Source organism: Clarias gariepinus, chromosome 10 (assembly GCF_024256425.1).
Source record: "Clarias gariepinus isolate MV-2021 ecotype Netherlands chromosome 10, CGAR_prim_01v2, whole genome shotgun sequence".
In the NCBI taxonomy this organism is placed as follows: Eukaryota; Metazoa; Chordata; class Actinopteri; order Siluriformes; family Clariidae; genus Clarias; species Clarias gariepinus.
In genome coordinates, this window is record NC_071109.1 from 22,163,140 (window position 1) to 22,185,943 (window position 22,804).

Consider the following 22,804-nt stretch of genomic DNA (forward strand, 5'->3'; position numbering starts at 1 on the left):
AAAAACTCAACATGCTCAATTTAAGAACAGATCCTTCGGTATCAATTCAAATCCAGCTTTAAAATCATCCATCATGACATGTTAGCTGTTGGAACGTTTCCACATTAAGTAAATGATAAACACTGTTTCTTTACGCCCTTGGAAGATGTGTTCTTGTTTACAGCTAACAACAGACCATTTACCATGTCTTCATCTTGACACTGACATGCTGTAGCTGTGTAATGATCTAGTTCACATCACAAGTCTGTTGTTAGCAAATAAAATGGTGAATCTTGGGCCGAGTGAGGCCCCGAGCCAGAAAATTGTGTTTAACAAGTGATCTCTTTTTCCCATCATAAATAACAAAAGTGTCACAAACAACAGACCTGATGTGCATTTTTAGAAAGAAAAGATTTTTTTAATGCAAATGTAAAGAGAAAAAAAAGAAAGGGGTGTGCTTTCTCTTGTCTGCACGGTGGCTAAAAGTTAGCATTGTCTCCATGCACCTCCAGGGTCTGGGTTTGATTATCAGCCAGGTTTGATTCCTGTCTCTGTGTGAATGTACTTTGCACGTTCTCCATGTGCTTGGTGGGTTTCCTTTCAGGTACTCCGGTTTCCTCCCACGGTCCAAAAACATACAGATTAAGGTAATTGGCGTTCACAAATTGCCTGTAGTGTATGGATGAGTGTGTGTATGTGTATGCGCTGCGATAGATTGAAGCCCTGTCCGGTGTGCTAAGTCTCCTGGGATAGGCTCCAGGTCTCCCCGGGACTCTGTATACAGGTTTAAACAATATAGATGATGAGTGAGTGTTTTCTTTTGTTTTTTGCAGACACACACACAAACACAACGAACGTGACTGTAAAAAAAATGGTTAAAAAGTGAATTTAAATAACAGACCCCCTTAAAGGCTGCCCATTTAAAAATAAAGCTGTACAAATTTGGACAAATGACCAAATGATTCATTTTCTAACAAATCTGCCTGATAGAAGGACTGGGCTATTTTCCAGTTAACCAGATTCATTAAAGATGTGCATTGAAGTTACATAAAAAATAATGCCCCACTCAAGGACATGCAATAGACACAGGCATCACTCCCAGCGATGGGAGCCATAGCAACGGGATGTGGTAAAATTACAGAAAGTGCGGGCAGAGCCTGGCATTGTTTCTGAACATACGAGGGTGATGGTGGGTGGGATTTCTTATCTGGAACTATCTATGACCACCTCCGTAGGAGTGCAATATTTAAATCAATTTTCTTGACTGATAATTGCTAAGGTTAACAACAGTAATCATTGACAGATGCAGCACAGCTTGTGGGCCATAAAATTATATTGGAGAAAAAATACAGTTGTGAAGAAAATTAATTTTAACTAAACGTGTTCACTATATATATATATACTTCTTTAAGAGGCTCCTCTGTCCTCCACTTGTTATCTGTATTAATGGCATCTGTTATCAGTATACTGTAAAAGACACCTGTCCACAACCTCAAACATTCACACTCCAAACTCCACTATGGCCAAGACCAAAGAGCTGTCAAAGGACACCAGAAACAAATTTGTAAGCAGGTAAGCAGCTTGGTGTGAAGAAATCAACTGTGGGAGTAATTATTAGAAAATGGAAGACATACAAGACCACTGATAATCTCCCTCGATCTGGGGCTCCACGCAAGATCTCACCCCGTGGGGTTAAATTGATCTGTGAGCAAAAATCCCAGAACTACACGGAGGGACCTAGTGAATGATCTGCAGAGAGCTGGGACTAAAGTAACAAAGGCCACCATCAGTAACTCACTGCGCCGCCAGGGACTCAAATCCTGCTGGGATTGGTGCTGTTTTTCTGCAAAGGGACCAGGACGACTGATCCGTGTAAAAGAAAGAATGAATGGTGCCATGTATTATGAGATTTTGAGTGAAAACCTTCTTCCATCAGCAAGGGCATTGAAGATGAAACGTCGCTGGGTCTTTCAGCATGACAATGATTCCAAACACACCGTCCGGGCAACGAAGGATTGGCTTCATAAGAAGCATTTCAAGGTCCTGTAGTTGACTAGCCAGTCTCCAGATCTCAACCCCATAGAAAATCTTCGGTGGGAGTTGAAAGTCTGTGTTGCCCAGTGACAGCCGCAAAACATCACTGCTCTAGAGGAGATCTGCACGGAGGAATGGGTCAAAATACCTGCAACAGTGTGTGAAAACCTTGTAAAGCCAGAAAACGTTTGACCTCTGTCACTGCCAACAAAAGATATATAATAAAGTTTTGAGATGATTTTTTTTTCTTTTTGACAAAATACTTATTTTCCCACCATATTTTGCAAATAAATTCTTTAAAAAAAACTTCAATGTCATTTTCTGGATTTTTTTTCTCATTTTGTCTCTCATAGTTGAGGTATACATATGATGTAATGACAGGCCTCTCTCATATTTTTAAGTGGGAGAACTTTCACAATTGGTGGCTGACTAAATACTTTTTTGCCCCACTGTACATCTCTCTCTCTCTCTCTCTCTCTCTCTCTCTCTATATATATATATATATATATATATATATATATATATATATATATATATAGTATAATATATATATATATATATATATATATATATATATATATATATATATATATATATAGGCTTTAGTTTTAGTTAAGTCGATAAGGTCAGATGGAGCATGCTAAAAGTAGTTTGACTGCAGTGCATTATTAGATAGTGGAATAAGCAAAGTTGTATTATCACAGTAAGTCTGGATGGTGCAAAACTGTAGCTTGAAAACCATATACAGTAGGTAGGACTGGTGCATGAACATAAGGGCTTTTAAGATCTTGTTTTCTATCTTTCACTGAGGTCAGCAATACAAACTTAAGGTGTACCATGTTATTTACTGTCAGATCCATAAGCCACAAGACCTTTTACATACTTTAAAAAAACATTTTAAATCATTTCTGTCTAGAGGAGAGAATTTATATGGGGAGGTTTCTAGCCACGCTTGAAAAAATCTGTACCATCCTCAAAATGCGGTGTAGACGGTGAGTGAGTAAGTAAGTGAGTGAGTGAGTGTCTACTATTTGTTTCATTTTTTCAAGTGTGTGCTGCTAGAAAAAAAATGTTATTCAATTATTGTTCAGACCCAAAGAAATTTTCTCAGTTATGGTTCAAACCAGATAATTTTTTTTCTTATTTAATTGCTATCTTGTACCATTTATTGTGATCTATAAAAAAAAAATAAAAAAATTATGCTTGATTATATAACTATTTGATGCTGGTAAAAAGAATTTAAAATGGCCAAAAGAATTATCATCACCAGAGAAGAAAAAAAATTTGGTTGTGTGTCTGTGTATTTGTTCTTCTTTGAAGCCTGATTAGGGTTACTACTACATTATTAGATTTTTTTTTAAATGTAAATCTAACAGCTAATCCCAAAAAGACAAATAGACTCAAAGAGAATTATTAACTAGGTTAACATACACTGAATGATGGTTCTTATACAGTATATTGTGATTACATATAGTGACCCAAGAAATCAATCCTTTAATTAACAGCTTATAAGCAGTTATTACAGAGATTTATTGAACACATTTACAGAAGCAATTGCATTGAACCTTTTTGTTAATGTTTACATGACACATTTTTTATGGTGGGTTGAACTTAGTCACATTTAAGCCACATTGAACCACATTTCCAGGTGTCAGTGCATTAAGCAGTTCATCACAGGTCAGCTAAAAAGGATTACATAAGTGTGTGCTGCGCTAGGCATTAAAAGATAAAATGCATGGGCTTAATCAGTATCTGTCTGAATATAAAAGAATCAGTAGATATAAATGATAGTCAGCACTTCAAAAGAGGAAATGAGAGCTGTTAAAGGACAGCGTTTCCTAGTTTAGCCCAGGCGTGAATGTGGCCACAGATGGAGCTTTCTATGGGTTTGATTACTGCAAAAGCATGAGAGAACACATTATGTTTACACGGTTTTGCTGCACACTATTTATAGGACACAGTTTTGGCCCTCAGAGAAAATTATTCTGTTATTATTATTCTGGACATCTGCTGCTCCAAAGTACAGGTGATCAGCCTGCGGCACTATGACAGAAGAGCAATATAAAACAAAAAGAAAAAAAAACAAACAATGAAAGTACTGTATAGCTACATTTGTATTGTTCTGTGTGTGTATCATAAAAAAGGCTTTGTGGAATGTCCTTTGAATAATAAATATCACTTTAACCCACCTGGAGACATTTGACACTTGAGCGTAGATTGTTTTAGATTCATATCAATAAAAATAATATTAATTGCTAGTGATATCATCTAAAATTAGCTCCAGCTCTCTTTTCTTTAGACCTTTTCTTGTGTTTCGTTGTTGGAGAAAAGAGCCTATCGGAAGAAAACTTAGAGCATAAGGCAAAATACACCCTGGATGGTGTGCCAACACACTGCAGGGCACAAGCACACACACACACACACACACACACATACACACTACTCAATCATACTCTATAGCGTTCCCAAATTACAAATTGTAAATGATAATCAGCTTACAACACATGTCTTTGGACTATGGGAGAATGCCAGAGAGCCTGGAGGAAACCCACCAAGCCCAGGGAAAAGATGTAATTTCTACACACCGGAGGCAAAACAAACCCCCAACGCTGGAGATGTGAAGCAACATCACTAACCACCAAGCCACTGTGCCACTCCAAATAAGATTTTAAATAAAAAATCTGGTATTTTTACCATCATTTAAAAGAATCAGTGCAGAATCACTGAAATCAGCATGTTTAAAAATGTACATTCCTGTATATCTGTCTTCGTGTAGCTGCCCTCCATACTGTTGTAAATGTGTCACCCAGAAGTATTACTGCTATGTTGAAATCTATCTGATTTCTCATTTTTCACTGCTTTAATCTTGTTTTTTTTTTTTCCTCTAAGGTTTCAGCAGGAATGTTATATAAGCCTGCATTATAAGTCGGTATCTCATTTCACCTAACTCTAACCCCCATATCTAGTAATTTAGGACTTTTGTAGTTCCAGCATTCTGGGTTTTCATCTCGTCTTGTGATCTCACTTAAGGCAAACTGTGAAAGCTTTCTGGGCCTCACTGCTGTGCCAGATATTTCAGTAGTCACTCTCTGGTCAGATTCATACCAGTGATTTAATTTACACTAGACAATGATTATATTAATGGATTGTTTCCTTGTTTGTAACATCAAAATATTAATAACCAGAGCCTCTGCTGTCATGCTGTCGGCATACTGATGCAGGCACAGCAGGCCAAAATGCCAGCAGCTTTTTTCTTTCTTTTATTTTTTATTTTTGGGGGGATGGGTGAGGGGGGGTCTAAATAGCACCTCTGTCAATGCTAATTAGACTTCTTACAGAGATTAGATGGGCGCTAATTCCATGCCTGCCCGCTAACACGTTTCTGACAGCTGTGCAGATAATTACCATTTTCATTAGCCATTATCATTCTGTTGGTGAAATTGAGTGGATTTTTCATGTTCTGCATTTAACATTAACAAATAAGGCTGTAGGACTATTTTTGGTGTGGTCCTGGTCTTGACCCTGATCATTGTCTTCTATGGGTAACCCAATTACACGCATATCAAATTTTATGGATTTTAGGTCATTTTCAATAAACTTTGCTAATTTGTTCTGGTATATATGAAAGTGAAAAAAGGTTTGTCCTCCAAATAGTTGATGGTTTCAATCTGGATTTCGACTCGCCTTGCTTTCATTTGGACTTAATCTTGTTTTGGCCGTGACCCCCTTAAGACTTAATTATAATTTGATCAAGGTTAGTCTTCGTCTCGGATTTAACTTAACAATCTAAAGTATGGCAAAAGCTTTGTTTAACTCTACTTGAGTGGCACAGGATTTAAGGTGGGTTTTACCAATGTTTCTACTGATAACAGAAGATTTGTCCACACACTTTAACTCAGGATTATATTTTTATAAGACGAAAGTACTTGTAGCAAAACGACATCTCCTAAGTGGTTTTAAATGATGCATTTATCCACTAGGATTGCATTCAAGCCAAGTAATCTAAATGGTTTTTGGGATGCTTTAGCCAGAATTCGGAACTGGCAATGCTACCTGAATTGGAAGGCATTATTCACTATATCCTGTTGAGCAGAGTGACTCTGAGCAATCACAGCACCAGCAAGCCTATGTATACAGAATAGGAAATAGGTAACATTTTCCTCGAGAAGTGTTCTGTCACCCATCAATGTTATACAAGCAACAGGAAAGCTTGTATTAGTCTTTATCCCCTCACCCCATGTAGATTGAGGAAAAAGCACAAAAAAGGGAGACCAAAGCTGAGGCTGGTTTAATAAAGTGTCTGCCATGATCCAAAGCAACAAATTTAACCTGTGTGAAAGTTGATTACCATAACACCCTGAACAAATATAACATTTATGGGTTTTTTTTCCCCCTTGGAATCATGTTTAAATTGAGCCTGAAATCTGATTGTGTAAATGATATATAATCTTAAGTGGAGTAACAGTTATCTTGGGTTATTCTAGACAGCATTGAAACAAATCCCACAAAAACAAAGTTAATAAGACAATTTAGTATACAAAAATCGATATTACTATAATATTCTGACAAAAGGTTTTAATTTCCATAGTGTCAATAAAAACTAGAATATAAAGCTCTAGTAAACTTAGTGTAGGGTGTTGTTAATGCATGTGTGTTTGTAATTTTTTTGTATGCTTGGCTATCTCTGTGTGCTCATATGCAGTCGTGCATGATCTCTGTCTCTTAGTGTGACTGTGTCCCTGCAGACGAACGTACACAACGCAACATTGAGAGATAAATATAGTTTGTGTGTGTCTATAGGCATATGTCTTACACCTGCTCAATAGTGTCTGAGGCATGGAAACCTATGCTATGGGGAGATAATAAAGATAAGAGGAATTATCTGTTGTGATCCCGCTGAGGTTTATAGTTCGGGTGACTTAAAAAATTATATCATTTCACATTGCAACAATCTGATTAAAGGCAAAAGAAAGCAAAATGTAGTATAATAGCTTTTTACTTACATGTCATGTATATGATAGTTGATGTTGGTAGTAACATAATGTCTGGATTTCCAGTATTAAAGCATTTTTTTAGCCTATATTTATAGAATGTTCAAAGAAAACTGGTTGCACTATTTTCAGAAGTTAATATGCTCTTCCTGCATCTGACATGACAATTTTGAGCCAAATTGTTCCTGTATAATAATATTTTAATGGGGTGATTAGATATATAGTAAGGTTTACCTGGACATAATGACTTTTGGTTCCCTCATGGATTTCCTCTAAAAATCTGGACAAATTTTTAGCTTTTGCATCACAAAGACTACATTGCAGGACTGATTGCTGTCTTGAACCTGTCCATTTTAATCACACACTCTTTGAATCTCATCTTTGATCTGTGTACAGTATATAATAATCACTGTATACAGTACACTGATCAGTCATAACATTACCACTACATAACATTAACATTCATTAACAGTTATTTACCAAGATACTGTGACTACTGACCGAAAGCCAGCCCATCTGATCCAATCCAACAGAACAATAAAATAAAAAAATTAAATGCTGCAAGGGGTCAGAATTTCTTTGAGTAGCAGAAGGAGAACCTAAACAATATTTGGTATACTGTTTTTTAAGGATTTAATGTTAAGACTGATCAGTGTATCCATATATTCATTTATTTAGTCAATCATTCATTCATCTTCAATACCTTATCCTGTATACAGGGTCACGTAGGGCCTGGAGCATTATGCCAGGAGACTTTGGGCATGAGGCAAGGTACACCCTGGACATGGTGCCAATCCAATTTAGGAACACTATTTAGCCTAATCTGCATGTATTTGGACTGTGGAAGGAAACCAGGCTACCACGAGGAAACCAACCGAGCAAGGGGAGAACATGCAAACTCTACACACACAGACCCTGAAATCTAACCCTTGACCCTGAAGGGTCCACAGAGGCCACTGTATCCAAACATGAATTATAAAATGTATCATTTAGAAATATAAAATGCCTAAACAAATGTTTGCACAGTTGTTTGGTGCTAGATGAGTGTGTTTTCGGAAGATTAGCAATATACTTTAGCAATTGAATGTGCTATCAACAATACAACAGTACACACAGTTCATCTTTGTGTATTCCGTTATCACAGTAGCAGATACTAAAACAGGACACAGCTTGGGACTGGCCTTCCAGTTGCTAGACAGTGTTTGACATTCTGAAAAGATTCTTCACTTCCTCACCACTTCCACCCAGACTAATAAATTTGCCTGTCATGCAGCACCAACTGATAGCAGTCCTCTCTTAGCCCAGCTAAGGAATAGGGATGAAAATTGTGCTTTGCCATATGCTTTGCAATTTTCCACCCTTAGTCCAATTGAACAAACACGAGGCAGTGCTTGCATTTGTGCATATGAGGGCAATATCTATATGGCCACAGACACAGTATTACTGCTAAAAACTAAGCATTCATTTGCTTTAAGAATAATAACTGATATAAATGTTATTTATAGGACACTTCACAAAAAAATCAACGATGAAAGATCAAAAAAGATATCCACCAACACCACAACAATCCAAAAATAAACACAATTCAAAAGTCCTCGAGCACTGGTACAAAATTTCGATACCTGAGGAGTAAATTTATTCATCATCAGTGAGCCAGTAAACATGCTGATTACATCACCCAGATGTAGGGCTTGTGTATGTGTTGTATTTTAAGAGGCTGGACTACCATGTGCATCGCATAATAGGTGGAAAAATGAAAATGTGATCAAAAGTATGACTCCAGTTTACTTAATGGATTTATAAGCAGCCGATGTAACATAAACAAAAAGAAATTGCAGTCCAGGCTGACAACAAGACAACATTAAGAAAACATTGCCTTGCACCTCCAGGGTCTGGGTTCGATTCCTGCCTTGGGTCTGTATGCATGGAGTTTATATGGTTTCCCCAAGCTTGGTGGGTTTCCTCCGGGTATTCTGGTTTCCTCCCACAGTCTAAAGACATGCAAATTAGGGCAAATCGCCTGTAGTGTGTGAATAAGCATGTGAGTGTGTGTACATATGTGTGCGCTGCAATAGATTGGTTCCCCGCCGTGTGCCCTACTGTAAGTGTCCTGGGTTAGCCTCCAGACGATGAATGAGTGGGTGACTCTAAAAATAGGTAAAATATGTTTTACTGACATTCTTAATTACTGTTTTTTTAACCACCATGTGGTTCTACTTCATTATGTTCTACACGATTGGGGCAGTTTCCTTTCATAACCAGTGGACAGTTCCTTTAACATTAGCAAAGTTAGTACCTCCATACTCTTTCATGATCAAGACATGATCTTACATGGCTAGGGTGTGCCATGTCAAGCTTAGTAAGTGACAGAAAATAACAGACATGTGGCCTATAAATTCAGTTTAGAATTTCCACTCAGCAGCGGTGAATGAGCAGGTAATACAGTAGGAAGCTCACATTTTTTATTCCAACTGAAATACAGTACTAATAGGGTCAATCATTGTTCAGGACCTCATGTTCAGGACCTTATCAATCTTTACCAGCCCATTGACAAATAAAATGTGTCAAAAATCAAATAAGTATAGAAAAGTATATAGTCATGATGTGATGACATCCCATGATGACACCCCTTACCTAGGGTCATTTTAAACACCCGAGTCACTAAAATGATCCAAAACTTGCCATCACTATCTACTGTAGCATTGTATTAAGTCATTTAGTGCTTTAGTCTCGAGGTTGGCGTGGTTATACGCATCACTCAACAGTGCCAATCAATTTAGCACTTTTGCCTCGGTGTGGGTGTGGCTATACGTGTCACTCAACAGTGCCAATCAACACTTTATCATGTAAACACGGAGGAAGAGAAAGACACAGAAGCTACCGTAATGCATCTACAAGCTGACACACAATCCTCAATGCAGGGACACGACAGTGCAACTTATCATGGCTTACTTCAAAAAAATGCGACACACTATAAAAACTGAACCTTGTATCATAAGTGAAATCAAAATGTCGAGTTAAAGGGAAGTTATGAGCCCTTATGTGCCATATTATGAACCGCATGTTTTTGACAGATTACTGCACGCATCTTAAATTAACCGCTGCACAGAATTTAATGAAACTTTGTCAGTACTCTGATTTCTCATCTACGATTCATTCTATGATTCATTGCATGCGCTAATTTTTCGGTAATCTGTGAACTGACTGGTTCAGTTTGTAACAAAAGAATCTGATCATGAGTGTCATCAACATGCAGGGTGTCGAATGTGAGTGGCAACGTCTTTCGGAGATGAAGCGAATTATGTGAGATCAGTGGCATGGCACACACTGCACTGCTCAGCATACCCTGTTTATGGGTTTTCACAAGTGCTTAGGCCAGTGATTCTTGAGATTAGGGACAAAACATGTCCACCAGATAAAACACAGTTTGTGGGTAAAAAAATACTTAATATTACATATACACTTAACCAGAAGACTAAAAAGGATAATGAAAGCACAAATAAATATTATTTCATGTTGTTTTATAAATGTTTTTCATTCTAAATGATATGATATGTAAACAGTGTCTGTAAAAACCCTTGTCCGGAAGCAGGTGTCATTACATTACAATAGCTTAAAAACAATTAAAAGTAATTTTAAATTAAATGTTATATTTACTATGTGTAAGTATTTCAGTAATTAAATTAATGAGCATAAAAAGTTAAAGCTGAAAAACTGATTTAATGTAGTTTTTGGACGATTTAACTTGTGTCCTGGGGTTTTGTCAACACCGTCAGACCTTTTTTTAAAAAAAAAAAAATCAGTAATTAATGAGGGCAGCTAAAAGTCTGAGGACCCCTTTATCACTTCCTTGTTCTTTGAAATGCCATGAGACCACTCTAGCTTCGGTAAGTTTTTAATATTCTTTTAATTTTATACCTACTTGTTAATACTTTGCATGTCACAACCATACTGTGTCAACACCATAAACAATGTAATGTAAGATTTGTATGGAATTTTCTGTTATAAATGCTTAATTTAAGTAAAGTTTAAAGGTTACAAGCAATGAATGATAAACAAGATGGCTCATGTGAGAAGCACATGTGTTATGAGAGGAAACATGGTATTTTGTCAACTCCGTCAGATGTCAACACCATCAGAATTTGTGTCTGACGGTGTTGACTCTAAGACGGTGGTGACGGTAATGCCACTTCATACAGGCATGTTCTACACCAAACATGAAAATGTAGGATTCTGCACGGTTTCAGTGTCCAAGCGCCAGGATGCTGCAGCCATCTGGTCCTATATGGATCAAATCCTGACAACCATTCATGCAAGATTTCCAGAGATTAACACTGTTCACATTTGGTCAGATGGTCCAAGCAAACAGTATAAAAATAAGAGGAACTTTCATCTCCTCTGTGCTGTCCTTCACCAACTGGGATTCAAGAATGCAACGTGGAATTTCTTTCCTACATCACATGGCAAGGGTGCCCCAGATGGCATTGGGGCAACAGTTAAGAGGTGTGCAGACAGTATTGTGCTGAGAGGTCGGGACATTGTGGATGGCAAAGCATTTTACGAGATGGTGTCCAACAGCCTAAGTGGTGTCAAGCTACAATACGTTACCAGTGATGATTTTCAGTTCTATGACACTCTCCTCATGCCATCCCTGAAATCCATCTCTGGAACAAGGAAGATTCATCAAGTTGTAGCTCAAGGGAACATCATCCATTGTAGAAACATTTCATGTTTTTGCAGTGAGCCACAGATTTGCTACTGTTTCAGTCCTGTTACTCACACTTTGGATGGCATTCCTCAGGACCCAGATAAAGGACCCAGACAGAGTCATCTGGAGATGCTGATGGAGGCCATGGAGAAAGAGCCTAGCAGAGAACCTGAGGGCACAACAACTGGGATAAGCCCCGATGATACTCAGAGTGGAGACTGGCTTGTTGTCATGTACGAACAGAACTGGTGGTTGGCTAAAGCCTTAACAATTGACCCAGAGCATCAAGATGTTCAAGTTGAATTTTTTCACCCTCATGGGCCAAATGTTTGTTTTAAGAAAAAACAAGCATGGCGGGATGTCTGCTTTGTGCCATTTACAGATATTCTAGTCAAGCTGAATGAGCCATCATCACCCGTCCGTACAAGCAGCACCAGGGAGATATATAACATATCAGCAGAGGTCATGGATTTCATAGAAGAGGAACACTTGAATCGTCTGTTGCCTGGTGTTTAAACTCCATCGACTGCCTTGAGAAGTCAAATGTTAAGTTTTTTTTTATGACAGTTTAGCAATGTTTTTAAAGTTTAGCTGTCATTTTGACTATGGATGATTTTAATTGGTTTATATACTTTATAAGCAGCATATATTTAAAGATGCTGTGTACCTTACAAAGGGGGTTCATTTCTTTTTCTATTGCCTGTAAAGTCTCTCAACTCCCATAAGATGAAAAATTGGTTATATAATGTGTTTGTTCATATCTTGCAATGTTACGATATTTGTGAAAGTTCAATGTTCCTTTTGAATGAAATATTTTTCTGTTTCTTACAAGCTTGTCACCACCGTCAGTTTAGTGTCAACACCGTTGATGCCTTGTCAACTCCGTCAGAATGATATATTGTTTTTTTTTTTAAAGATAAACTGTTTTGTTCCCTCAAGAATATTTGTTAATAAAATGGTTGCATTTTTAAAGTTATTGTGTAATTTTTATGCTTCTAAGTATCACTGTTCATTATGGAAATTAAATGATAAATTGATTAGTCCATACAACTTAAACCGCAATCATTAAACATTGATTATTCTAACCTTTAAAAGGTGATATGATTTATTTAAAAAACATTTTTATGTGATTAAGACAATTAAAAAATGCTAAGAATCTAAATATCTGTGATAACTTAATTAAAAATAATTTTATAGACATTTCTATGTGTCTGATGGTGTTGACAAAAATCCAGGGCTGATCCCGCAAACCTCTAATTTATATAAAAAAATTTAAACTGGGAGATTGTTCCAAAACATGGTTACATAGCCAAACCCTCATTTAACATATATGTGTACACTGGTTTTTAAAATAATGAAGATTTTTTTTTAGGAAATCAAAACCTGTTTTGTCCCTGATCTCAAGAATCACTGAGACACATTTCTGGAAATACTGGTGCTAAAATGCAAATTAAAACACTGTCCTTACAATGACGAACACTCTCTTGAACATGTAATAAAAACATTCACGCTAAAATAGCACACTTTCTTAAACAGAAAAATTTGAAACATAGCTTTTGAAGTTGTTTGTAATCCTGTTTTGTGATTCGCAGAAATCCGTTGAATTTGTTGAATCATGTTTTCATCACCCATCCAAAAGGATAAAAAAATTCGAACACCATACTGTACAAGAAAACTGTGTCGAATGAATAGACATACATCACCTCTAATGCATTAATGAAATACAGTTATGTTCACACAAGAATCAAATATTCCACAAAAATTATATTGATCATGAACGGAGGGAAAAGCAATTGGTACTGCCAAATTTTCATCAACATCATAGGAAACACTCTAGCCCAAAAGCATTGGAAAAACTATTTTTGATATTTTATTCAGGCATAGCAGTCCTCTACTTTAATATCACCACAAGCATTCCCGGTTGCTTCCATTAGTTACATTAGTATCATGATTATAACAGAGTCTGGTGCGGGTGCAGGCTTTCATTCCAGCCAAGTGGATACCATACCTGATAGTCTATTGAAAGCCAAGAATCACTAATTAAACAGGTGGAATTAGGTGTGACTTCTGCTAGCTTGGGATGAAAGCCTGCACCCACACTGGTCCTTTCTGGATAGGATTGGACACCCCTGGTTTAAAATCTGGTACCAAAAACAAAACCACTCAAGCGGATCACAATGCAGGAGTGGAGATCTGAAGGGTGTGAAATATTAACATAGTAATACTTTGACCTGAACAATGAAAACAAACTCCATGCTCCCAAAAAATATTTCTCAGTGATAGCAGGTATAGAGTGAACAGGAGTGGTTCCAGGACAGAGCCTTAAGATATTCTGTGTTTAATGATGAATTTCACCAACCGTCAGTTACTAATCTGGACAAACTACATTATATCTATATAAGATAGGTACACATAATGGCACAAAGGATCTTATTAACAGAATGTTTGCCAATATTTATTTATGACCTACAATGTATTTAAATATGGACAAACTGCATCCTATTTGTGAGATAGGAATAAAAACACAGTTGTACAGTGCTATGAATTTCAATAGTATGGAATAAGTTACAGTATGGTATCAAGCATAGCACTAAGGATTAAAAGAATAAGGATGGAAAGCAGGCCAGATCCCACTGTACAAAAATCATTAATTACTTTTACCAAGGCCGTCTCTGTGCTATGCCCTGACCAGAACCCTGATTGAAATGGTTTGAAAAGCTTATTATTTCCGATGTGCTCTAAAATTGTGCAGCAACTACTTTCTCTAAAACTTTAAGGAGAAAAGACAGATTAGAGGCCCGGCAATTGTAATGAGCAACTTTATCTGTCAGGAGTGCAATGCGAGCAGGGCTCAGGGGGAAAAAAAGGCAATTTGGCTCACAAGCATCACAGGGTTAACCCTCTCAATGTGCTCAATGGAACACATAAAAATTAAACATTTCAAGGTTTTTTACTAGGCTTTGTAACTTATAAAATACATGAACTAGGATATAGCATCTTATGTCATTAGAAAACTGTTTTAGATGTGCATGAAAAAAAATCTGTCGTGTGTGCCTGTACAGTGGGGCAAAAAAGTTTGTTTTTTTTTGCCACCAATTGTGCAAGTTCTTCCACTTAAAAAGATAAGAGGAGTCTGTAATTTTCATCATGGGTATACCTCAACTATAAGAGACAAAATAAGAAAAAAATCCAGAATTTTAAAACAATTTATTTGCAAATTATGGTGGGAAATAAGTATTTGGTCAATAACAAAATTTAATCTCTTTCAATACTTTATTATATACCCTTTGTTGGCAGTGACAGAGTTCATGATGTTTCCACCCCCATGCTTCACAGTAGTTATGGCGTTCTTTGGATGCAACTCAGCATTCTTTCTCCTCCAAACACAAAGTTCTATTTTGGTTTCATCTGACCATATGACATTCTCTTAATCCTCTTCTGGATCATCCAAATGCTCTCTAGCAAACTTTAGATGGGCCTGGACACGTACTGGCTTAAGCAGGGGGACCCGATTGGCACTGCAGGATTTGAGTCCCTGGTGGCGCAATGTGTTAGTGATGGTAGCCTTTGTTACTTCGGTCCCAGCTCTCTGCAGGTCATTCACTAGGTCCCGCCATGTGGTGCTGGGACTTTTGCCCACAGTTCTTGTGATCAATTTGACCCCACGGGGTAAGATCTTGCATGGAGCCCCAGATCGAGGGAGATTATCAGTGGTCTTGTATGTCTTCCATTTTCTAATAATTGCTCCCACAGTTGATTTCTTCACACCAAGCTGCTTACCTATTGCAGATTCAGTCTTCACAGCCTGGTGCAGGGCTACAATTTAGTTTCTTTGATAGCTCTTAGGTCTTAACCATAGTGGAGATTGCAGTGTGACTGTTTGAGGTTGTGGACAGGTGTCTTTTTATACTGATAAGTTCAAACAGATGCCATTAATACAGGTAACGAGTGGAGGACAGAGGAGCCTCTTAAAGAAGCTGTTACAGGTGAGAGCCAGAAATTTTGCTTGTTTGTAGGTGACCAAATACTTATTTTACCAATTAATTTATTAAAAATCCTACAATGTGATTTTCTGGATTTTTTTTTTTCTTATTTTGTCTCTCATAGTTGAGGTATACCTATGATGTAAATTACAGGCCTCTCTCATCTTTTTAAGTGGAAGAACTTGCACAATTGGTGGCTGACTAAATACTTTTTTGCCCCACTGTATGTGTGTCTGGATTACAATATTGGTCTACTTGTGTGGTTCTTTCAAGCTATGTACTGTATACTGGACATGATTTTTTAAAATGTATTAAATATTTTTATTATATAATTTTTACAAATGATCCCCATAAAGGATATTTCAACTTATTGCACAACTCCCTAAGATGTCTTATTCCGCATTGCTTGTTAAAAATCAAGGTGTACATGAAGTTAGTGTAAATTTATGCTGTGACAGTTATACAATCTATAATATGAACAGACCTCTGTAATACTGTGAAGCAGTGCAACATTTGGAAACTATATTTTGGAATATACAAACTTCTTTTTCTTTTCTTGAGAGAAATGTTAGAAATGGTTGTTGAGAGTGTTATAATGATAGCCTTGTATAAACAAGACAGGCCAAGGTAAGGACATGTGAGGTGTGTGTGTGTGTGTGTGTGTGTGTGTGTGTGTGTGTGTGTGTCGTTGTGGAAATGTCTGTTTACAGGCATACCTCCAGGTATAATTAGCCTGGGGAGAGTGGCTCCCTGCTTCCCTGGTGTTTCAATATCAGCCTCTAATCACCAATTAGAACCTGCATATGGCATTCAAGGCCTCAGTGAGGTTATTGCAAAAACCCTTAGGTATAAACAAGTGATAGATCCTTAGATCATAGAGCATAGATCGGTGCGGTATAAATAAGCAACAAACAAAAAATGTATGAGATTTTTACATCAAATTTTTGGTTTGACCCTGTAAAAATCACACATTTATTGCAATATAAAAAATAAGCTTTATTAGAAATGTAGAAGGTTGCCTTATTTAAAGTTTGTGATTTGTATAATCCTTCCTTACGCGTCTGTTTGCCTATTTTTGTTGTCTTGTTTTGTGTAATAGCTGACAGCAATTTAAAATTTCCCCAGAACTAATTTTTCGGTCAGTCAGTTCAGTCAGTGTATCTCAGCAATGCAGCTTACAAAATGTGATTCATCGCTTCATAATGGAGTTTTGTATCCTTGCATGATTGATCCCATGAGGTAGATGATAATTGGATGAGGAACTGATGTGTTAAAAGAGGAAAAAAAACAACAGAGCGCGGTCCTGTAGCTGCAAATGTTGTCCCTCCTGATTAGACCTAACCATACCCTGTGTACTGTATATTTAAGACATTCTTAAATCTTTATCTTCTCAGTTCTGTTTATTTTCTGTGTGGCAGGGCCCGTCTGCAGGACCATGTCTCTGAGGGCAGATAGTGAGGAACCCAAGCCTGAGAAGCTGGCAGACAAGGCCAGTGAAAGTGGAGCTTCCTTGAACGAATTGTCCACCTCCAGCTCAGAGACACACTCAGAGGCCACATCACCTCAGGATGGAGACTCCATCTTGGTGCCTCGTGAGGAGGTAGTTGGAGGCTCTCTGGCACCCTGTGGAGCCCTGCATTCAGTTTCTCGTCCACCCAGTACCCTCACCCTCGGTAGGCCACCAAAGAAGGGTGCGTCCGTCCAGTGGATGGAGCTTCCCGATAAAAGGCGCAACAGTGAGCTTTTCCAGTCATTGACCAGCGGTGTTGAGCTACGTGAGGGTGGACTGGTGCGCAGAAAGACTCTGGAAAGACCCAGTGCTCAAGAAGAGATGAAGCAGTGCATTTGGGATTTCCGTAAGATTCGGATTCCACAGGCTTTTCCAGAGCGGAAGCGCCAATGGCAGTCAGAATTGCTCCAGAAATATGGGCTCTAGAAAAGCACTTGGTCAGAATTTCTGTGATGTGGCTTTTTTCTGATTTCTTGTTTTTTTTATTTGTTTCAAAACAGGTTATTTAAATAGGTGCCATATTTCTCAAAAGGAAGGCAACAAGGCTGTTTAACATGGCTTAATGAAAGTGGGTAAAAAAAACATTTGAACTATATTGTAGCTCCATATTCACACTTAAAGCAAAAAGGGAAACAAATCAAGCATTGTTTTTTTCCATAACTGCCCATTTATTAGATACTGTTGCTAGTAAATCAGGATCAGTCAAATTTGAAAAACACATTGAATATTCTCTTCTATTGTTGCCTTGTCTTAAGCACTTGCATCAGTACAGCGTTTATGTCTTCTATATGTCCTGTACAGTTTCATTGTGCAAATGTGGTCATTTTATATCTCACAATGATTTCCAAATTTTTACAGAGTTTCATGAAGCCAGCATGGGACAACCACATAAATGTGATGACATTTCTCTAAATACATAAAATTCACATTACAGACTGCAATGATTTTAACGTTGAATGATTTAATAAGCTGAGAGGATGTATACTGGATGGTATCTAAAATATAAGGTCCAGATGGCTCCCTGTTTAATATGTGGTTTTAGTTTGTAATGTGTTCTGTGCATAACAATGTTTGTGTATATTTCTAAGGGAATACGATCAGAAAAAAAAGGAAAATATATGGTACAATGCTAGTTTTAATAAAGCACCAAGTCTTACATTTTAGGGCTTTTGATAGATGCCAAATCACTTAACAGTATGCTTACAGTACAATTTACAATAAATGCTGGATTGAGAAGCTGAGAAGTCTCTTTCCAGAGCACAGGTTTGAGAAGCACAATGGCATTGCTGTCTCTTTGAAACCTTAGTTGCAGTGTTCCAGTAAGTTTCCACCAGTTAGTGTTAATCTGTCGTAACGTAAAATACAAGACATTTCTTCTGTAATAAAACGTGTCGTGTAAATGGAAAGAGAGAAATAAGTTAGTTTGCTTTGTGTATAATTTCTTAAATGTGTGATACATTAAAATAAACAAGGGCTGATTAAATGTTTCTGAAAGTAATTTATGGTTGTTTGAAATGTTATGGAATTGCTTTTTTTAAGACAACTTACTAATGACATTTCCGCACTGCTGTTTGATTATGAAATGAAAATGGCAGAAAAAAATTTTAACAACCATGGATTGATTGTGAAAAAGATGTTTCTGTGGTTCAGAAGTGTCTAATTATTAACCTGCATGAAATAAAGAAAACAACTAAGAAGGCTTTGCTAAGGTAAGGATTACTGAAATTTCTGGAACTGGGTTAGAAACACATTATTAAAACCTGTAACGATAGTGCTGAAGATCTCGATTCCAAAAATGTGATGTGAAATGCCCAGGATTAAAAATCACTTCAACAGGTTTAATTGTACAAAATTAACTATGTTTATTAGTAAAATAACATTTTCAGCAGACACAATCTGACTAGAGCTGACAGGATTAGGGCTAAATAGCTGTGGCCTGTTTAAGAAACAAGAATATGGAATTATTTTCATACTAATTATTTTTTAAGAGAAATTATTTCACCTAAAATTGGCAACCACAAAGTCATGACTTTAAACTCATTAAAAGTGCTGGAGAAGACTTTACAGAGCGGTTCAACTCTCTCATCATGGGCGAAAAAATGTATGCAATTCAGGATTGAAAATGTTGCATAAGGTTGTCGAAACAATGCCAATGAATGCTGTAATCAACGATAAAAAGGTCCAACAAAATAGTCTAATGTGCAACATTTTTGGCCAGCCAGTGTAGATGTGATGCATACTTAGCCTGTTCGGCTGAAAAATATGCATAAGTTGTTTGGATTTAACTAGCTTTAATTTTTGATTATTAATGTTATTAATGTTCAGACATTACATTGTATGAATCCCTAGTCCATGAATGAAACGTGTAAACCATACAAACAGACTGTGGTTAAATGAGGCGCATGTGCACTTGTTTATTAGGCGTTTTAATTAGTATGCTGGAGGCTGTGACTACTAATGGAGAGGTGGTAAATTATAGTGTGACAAAATGGCACTATTCTGAATGTGATGCCCTTCCCTGGATAAACTGCAGGCAGGTAATATGTGATAACAGCCTGGTAAGTCCTAGCTTGAAAGTCTTACTATCTGTAAATCTATGAAAATGCTGTTCACACTCTAATTCCTGGTTGAAAGACAAACAGCTTCATCCGAATGGCAGTGCCAAATGGAAATTAAGAAGATGAATTAGAGAATTCAAGATGCTCAAGTCTGCCAAAATGAATCGAATGGCAACAATTCGCAGAAAATCTGTGCTTATCGCAAAGAAAAACACATCCATGTGAACAATGCAAGGATACAAATGTGAGAAACATGAATTTCTGGTAATACTCAGGCACATATACTGTTAACCAAAGTCAAAGTTTTTTCAGACCTGATGCTATAGCTCACAAACGCCAGATGTTGCAGGATAAATTGCATGCTTCTCCATCATTCACACCTAATTAGGGCAATTCAGAGAGTGTGGTCAGCTAAAAAGAGAGTGTGCCTTGGCAGGTTCTTGCTTAGAGAAACAGCAGATCCCCAATCGCACTGCTTAGGAATCAAGAGATGGCTTAAATATACAGTATACGGGACAACCAGACAGCGGGATTGTAAATCATGGCTCTCCCACAATTGTGTACTGTAAAATCAAACAGTAAACGTGTTCAAAGGATATTCAGTATGAGCATATTTTCAGTAAACATGATATGTTTGTCTATAAGTCTTTATACTTACATCAACAGTAAATATCCAGGTAAGATCCAGCTAAGATTAGAGAATAAACTACTGTATATGGGAAGTGCAATCTTGAAGCTCTGAGTGGAAGAAGCATCACAAAGATTCTCATGCTCAAAACAGCTTCAATCCTGCTGCATTAAGGACACATCCAGCAGTGTTTCACACTATAAAAGCCTTATGTGTAGTGACCTGACTGATACTGATAGAGAAACAGTAGCTGGCCTTATGAGGCACTCAAGAATCTGTACAGTATAATACAAGGCTGGCAGGACATGAAGTCCATTGATAGGGTAAAATACTGTACCACTTATGCACAGTTAATGGGCATTTTAGCATTTATAATAAATTGCAAATCTAATAAACCAGGCAGCTTATAGAAAGATGAATTTAAATGCATATAAATGCCTGTCATGAGAAATAGAAACAATAAACTGTTAATAATAATTGCTTCACTTCTGTATCAAATTGGCATTGATATTTTATTTGGATTGAAAAGAAGATTTAAGCATGCCAAATGTCAAACCTCATCTTTTTTTTTTTTCAACTTTATGAGGCGTTATAATTTTATGAAATGTTTTAATTACAATATTTATATTTTCCCCTCCAGCATCAAAGTAATTGTAGAACTGTCATATGCACGTCAAAATCCTTGTCAAAACCCACTTACAGAATGGGCTACAAACATGACCACTCCATCATTATAGACGTTTTCATGCTCACCTAATTACTGATTGTACACATCTCACCCCAATCACAGCCACCCTAACTCACTACATAAAAAGACTTTAGTATGTTCTGTGTGTTTTCAAATCACTCATTATGAAGGTTTGAGTTCCTGCCTGCTTTCAAATCTGTTTCTGATTTCATTGTCTGGCTTTGCTTTACCTTACCTTACCTTACCTTACCTTACCATGTCTAGGTAATGCACTTTGTGGAATGCCTGACCTTTGCCTTCATCCTGACTATGACTCCAACTTTTGTGTATTGGTTCCTAACTATTATATAACTCTGTTGGTCTGCACCTGCGCCCTTCTCTACACATTACCCATTTAAGCAATTTTGTCCTGAAAAACATATATAGCTTTGGGAAACCGTTTCATTTCAAATTGGAAATGGAGAATGGCACTTCTACGGATATGATCGAAATGGTAAAACAGAGGGTTGAAGATCATCAGTAGAGCACTCTTTAGATGATTGGCCAGCCTTCTCTGAAAAGAGCTAGTAATGTCTATTTTCTTGTTGTTTGCATATCGTAATGATAAGAAAATTGCAATGGAATACAAACCTCTCCTGTTTATTTAGTCTCAAACAAAACAGCAATTTTTTCTGGTGCAAATTTATTCAGCTTCTCGGGGCTTCCAGTTTTCTTGCAGCCTAAAAGATGATGTGCAGAAATGTCAAATGGAGGAGATTTATGAATTTTCCTGTCCACTGTTGCTATTATGTAAATGTGGACAGTGTGTGAATGTGTGGGCTGAGTGGCATTTTTGAAGCATTTTTGAAACATTAGAGCATTGAGGAAGAAATACCAGTGGTATAGAATGTGTGTTTGTATATATATATATACACACACACACACACACACACAAAGGTGCATCTCAATAAATAAGAATATCATCAAAAAGTTTATTTTTGCACACAGATTGATATATTTTAAGGGTTTTTTTTCATTTACTGTAATTATATAAAAAATAAAAGATACTGTAATTATACCTTACAGTTACAGAAAACCCAAAATTCAGTATTTGAACCATAGGTTCTCTTTTGGGGTTTAAGTCAGGTGAGTTTGCTGGCCAATCAAGCACAGGGATAGCATGGCTCTTGATCCAGGTGTTAGTACTTTTGGCAGTGTGAGCAGGTGCCCAGTCCTGCTGGAAAATTAAATCAGCATCTCCATAAAGCTAGTCAGCAGAGGGAAGCATGAAGGGCTCAAAAAATTCCTGGTAGATGGCTGCGCTGACCTTGGGCCTGATAAAACACAGCTTGTGCACCTTTTTTACCATGTTTTTTCCTCCCATTCAACTTTCCCTTAATGTGCTTGGATACAGCACTCTGTGAACAGCCAGCCTACCCTTTACATGCTCAGGAAACCTTTGCAGGTGTTTTCAGTTAATTAGCTGATTAAAGTGTGACACTATGAATCTCCAACATTGAACTTTTTCACAATATTAAAATCTTGGGGTTTTCATTAGCTATAAGCCATAATTATTAAAATTGAAAGTAATAAACACATTTGAAATATATCAGTTTGGGTGTAATGAATTTATATAATATATGAGTTTCACCTTTGGAATTTAATTCCTGAAATAAATCACATTTTTGATGATATACTTATTCATTGAGATGCACTATTATATATAAGCAAGTGTGCTATGATACA

At 37.1% G+C, this 22,804-nt stretch overlaps 1 protein-coding gene across 1 annotated transcript in view; it reads left to right on the top strand.

Moving 5' to 3' along the window:
• Window positions 1–18,677, top strand: part of kctd8 (potassium channel tetramerization domain containing 8) — a 30,175-nt gene extending 11,498 nt beyond the window's left edge. Inside the window, exon 2 of the mRNA XM_053505058.1 lies at window positions 17,114–18,677. Coding sequence (XP_053361033.1) covers window positions 17,114–17,631 — 518 coding nt within the window. The 3' untranslated portion in view covers window positions 17,632–18,677. The remainder of the gene's footprint in view (window positions 1–17,113) is intronic.
• Window positions 18,678–22,804: the final 4,127 nt, after the last annotated feature.